Source organism: Trichechus manatus, unplaced genomic scaffold (genome assembly GCF_000243295.1).
Source record: "Trichechus manatus latirostris isolate Lorelei unplaced genomic scaffold, TriManLat1.0 scaffold00042, whole genome shotgun sequence".
Classification (NCBI taxonomy): domain Eukaryota; kingdom Metazoa; phylum Chordata; class Mammalia; order Sirenia; family Trichechidae; genus Trichechus; species Trichechus manatus.
The window spans coordinates 7,565,732-7,570,149 of NW_004443978.1; the positions used below are offsets into that span (position 1 = coordinate 7,565,732).

The window sequence follows — 4,418 nt, forward strand, 5'->3', positions numbered from 1 at the left end:
ACTCTTTGCTCAAAACTCCGTCTCTGCAGAATTTACGCCTTATGGACACAGACAGACGTCCAAATATTGGTATCCCTGAAGCCCTTTATTTTGTCATACTTTACCACCAGCAAGTGGTAAATAGCTTTCTTCTTCTAAAGCCCTTAACACAGCCATTTTCAAGCTATGACCAAAGATTATTGGCTTCTTCTCATTCACAGGAAGCTTGCTCCTCAGTGGTAAAGCGCTTGAGTCTGTACATATGTGCTAAAATTCCTAACTCAACTCAGGAAATTACCCACTTTCAGAATACGGGGCAATGATAAAAATCACTTTGCCAAATAAGTTTTGTAGAATAAAATATATTCTAAATATTTGCAAACCTGCCAGGATACTTACACAGGTCCAAGGCTACTTTGAAAAAGGCAGCAAAGGAAAACTTATTATCAAAATTATGCATGATTTGGTATTAAGGTTGCCATTATTATTAGGGGTAATTTCTATGTCACCAGAGCTGTTTAATGGTTACATTTGGTCACAGAAGTCCTAACTGTTGATCTTCTGAGGTTGTTCAGTTAATCTCCACCCGAGGGTCCCAGGGCCTGCCACAAAACTCACTCCATTTGCTGATGAATTTGACCCAGGTCCTCTTAGGGGGAGAAGGGGGCAGATAGTTTCTTGTGCTGACTCGTTTGTAGGCCCCTGAAATATGGTTCCATGTGTTTTGGGTCTGCATTCTGAAGAGTGGCCCAGTAGCAATTGTTCCCCATTCAAGCTACCCAGTTTGCACCATATGGCTGAAGCCAGGCCCTCCCCCTAAATGACCCATGAGTTTGTATAAAACATACTTGTGAAGGAATTAGTGGCGTTTACTGCTTGCTTTTGCCTGTCTTGGAAAAATCAGAGTCTAGTGTTCTGGAACAATTTCATTTTTGAGAAACATCAAACGACTTTGGAGTTCCAAATAATCAAGCAGTGTGTAGCAAAGAGTTTGAAAAGGAGTATATAGTCCCGCAATGCCAACTATGAGTTTTCCTCCCAATGGCTGTGTGATTCTTGTAACTGTGCCAACTTTTGCTAGATGTAAATGCAAATACTGAATATAAATACAAATATAAACTAAAAATAATGAACAAAACTGGAATTCTGTCCAGGAAAACAAATTTTAAGCCCTGCTGGTCAAAAATTTAGTTATAAGCTGTGTCACGCTATCTGCTAAAAGAGATCCAAACAATTAAAACAATCTCAATTTATGTGTTGTTCCTGATGGTTCCTGAGTCCATGTGTTTTCCAGTGGCAAGTAATTAATTTATAAAAAAGAGAGTTTCTGATCCACAGTACAGCTGATATGTGCCTGAGACCTCTTGATGCAAAGCAGCCATGCTAAGGGTCAAAGAAAATGAACTAGATTAATTTCCCATCACCATTTTATAATCCAAAACTGGTAGGTGGGTTCTTTGATCTTCCCATTTTTCAGGAACTTTATGCTGGCGATCCGCAACATGAAATCATGAATCAGGGATTGCGATATCAGCTTCCTTATTTCAAAAGTTCTTATAAACTTTCTTACACAATCAATTCTTCTGAAGTTGGATTACAGATTTAACTTACCATCTGTTTACTAATTTTACCTTCTGGGCACACAATTTTCTTTTTTATCACCCACAAGTATTACTGGGTAAACGTGATGAGCTAACAAAATTGGTGACAGAATATTCCAGAATATCGAACAGAATCACACCCAAGGTAAAAATATATTTTACACAGTATGCTCTCATTTTATTTCTAAAGTGGATCATTATTCTGCACAGGAACATGCCTGGTATTTGTAAAGCTTATCCCTATCCCAGAATGGAGATGCACGACCTGGTGCCACCTACTGGAACAACTGAAAACTACAGGCATAAGTGGACTGAATAGAAACGACAAAAACAGGATGCTCTGCTGTCAAACTAGGCTTCAGAGGAGTTCCTATCTATACTGAGCACTTCCAGGAACTACATGTAAGAAAAGAGTGAGATGGAGCCTGTGCCACGCTAAATGATGCCTGGCCACGCATACATGGGCAGGTGGTAATGGTTGTAGTGTAAATAATCAAGGATGCTCTTCTCCACCAGGGCTTTGTAGATGGTTTCCTGGAAAACTCGCTGGAGGTATTTCTGGGGCTTCTCACGAGTGTTTATTTCCTCATCTTCAATTTGATGGGCTATCTGTTCTATGGAAGGAAGGTCTTCCTCCTGTAAAATACAGCAGGACCAGATACAGAAATTACTTGCATTTGGCACCATAATAAGAAGGCAGTTTCATTATAAAGAAGAAGATCGTGCCCAGCGCACAACATGGTAATTTAAAGCCTTTGATTTTCAGAAAAATATTATCTGTAGATATGCTTGTTTAAAAAATAAGAAAGGGAGTTCCGGCAAAATGGCGCTCTAGGCAGAAGCACCACGCTGCCCCTCCACAGCAAAGATCCGAAAAACTAAGCTGAACAGAGAATACAACAATCCTGAAACCCTAAAACATCAAATGAAGACATAAAGAACTCAGCCAAGCACCAAATGGAGTGAGAAAACTGACAGAGAACGGAGAGCAAGGACAGATTCACGCAGAGGTCCCCTACCAGCTAACGCAGCACAGATCTGCCATCCTTGGACTCCTATCAGAGACCAGCAAACAGGGGGTACGAGAAAGTAGCCTCACGGAGCTTCCAGCAGGAGACAAAACAACCGGTAATTGGTGATATATGCTTTCCCACCCCCCACCCTTCTTCACTGCTTCCCACGGCTGCAGTCTCTTGACCGGGAGACAGCGGCTGCTTGGATTCCACACACCTGAACTGGTGGCTCTCTGAGTGCCATTTGTTGGCTGCTGGTGTTGCTTTTTTCCACTTCTTTTGATTTCTTCCTTGCCTCTCCCCACCTCCCCCTCCTTTCGCTCGAGTACCTCGCTCTGTGCGCCATCTTTGCTTCTTCCTAAGGGTCTGCAGAGCTCCGGTAATTTGTGATATATGCTTTCCCACTCTCTATCCTTCTTCACCCACACTCGGCCCCCTCTGCTTCCCACGGACACAGTCTCTTGTCCAGAAACACCAGACCGCACTAGCTGGCTCTCTGAGTGCCATTTGTTGGCTGCTAGTGTTATTTTTTTTTCCCTGCTTCTTTTGATTTCTTACTTGCCTCTCGCCACCTCCCCCTCCCTTCGCTCAAGTACCTGCCTCCGTGCCCCATCTTTGCTTCTTCCTGAGGGGCTGTGGAGCTCCGTTCGAGTGTGGAGCTGCTTCCCGGTTTGGGCTGCCGTGCTGGTGGGATCCCGGGGTTTTTGTTCATTTGTTTGTTTTGAATTGTTTGTTTGTTTTCTTTTCCTTTTCTTGAGTTGGGAGCCCTTTCTGGCCAGGCTGAGCTGCGTGGCAGGGAGACTCCCCTTCAGCTTCCACAGATGTGCAGAGGGATCCCTGAGGTCATTTCTTTTTATGTTGGTTTTTTTTTTTTTTCCTGTTTCTTTGGGGGCCTTTCTTGTTTTTTCTTTTTTTTAATTTGTTTTGTTTTCTTTTTCCTCTTTTTCCCTTTTTGTCTTTCTTCATTGCTTAGTTTCTCATCTCTCTATATCTTCCTTCTCCTTCTGTTCCCTGAATACCTGGCGTTGTATACCTCTACACCTTCTAGCCAGGCTGTACTGCAACACCTGAGAGTGCCTTCCCCAGACCTCATAGCTGCACCGGTGGGATCCCTGGGAACTTTGTGGTTCTTTAACCTTTCTGATTCTTATTTACTCATTCTTTTCTTTCTCCTCCCCTTTCTGTTTTTCTCCATCTCATACTCTCTCATCTCTCCACTCCAACGGCAAGCTCCCCTAGCATTCTTTTTTGTTTGTTTGTATATTTTTGGCTCCTGTTCCTTTCTCCTCTCTCCCATATACATCTTAGCTCCACACATAACAATCTCCCCACTGCATCCTGCCTACCTGCACTGTGCGCTTGACATCACACCACCACACAGCACAGGCACAGCTTACTGGAACCTTCCCTGCACTGATTACCGACCCGCTCTGGTGGCTGTAGTAGGTGCCACAAACAACCCATCCCAGTAACTCCTCTTCAGCTAGACCTGCCCTGCCGTACCATATCTGAGTAACTGACCCTGCCAGTTGAAGAAGGAGGTGAAAAGTATTGTGCCCACAGACAAGCAAAGAACAAAGAACACACAGTCTGGCTGGTCAGACATAGTCAAATTTTTTTTAAAAAAGGGACAAAACAAACAAATCTACAATCAATAAACAAGAAAAATAACTACTGAATGCCCTGAAGACAGCAGACAATAACAAAACATTTACAAAAACAGGACAGGATGGTTCCAGTAGGCGTCCAAAATAAAACACCAGATGACTCTCCTCTGGAAGAAAATGCACTAGAACTACCTGATAGGGAATTCAAATCTTTAATA

The 4,418-nt window shown here is 43.0% G+C and overlaps 1 protein-coding gene across 1 annotated transcript in view; it reads right to left on the minus strand.

Annotated features, from left to right (window-relative positions):
- Nucleotides 1–2,015: 2,015 nt before the first annotated feature.
- Nucleotides 2,016–4,418, minus strand: part of CFAP61 (cilia and flagella associated protein 61) — a 324,874-nt gene continuing 322,471 nt past the window's right edge. Inside the window, exon 26 of the mRNA XM_004376425.1 lies at nt 2,016–2,216. Coding sequence (XP_004376482.1) covers nt 2,016–2,216 — 201 coding nt within the window. The remainder of the gene's footprint in view (nt 2,217–4,418) is intronic.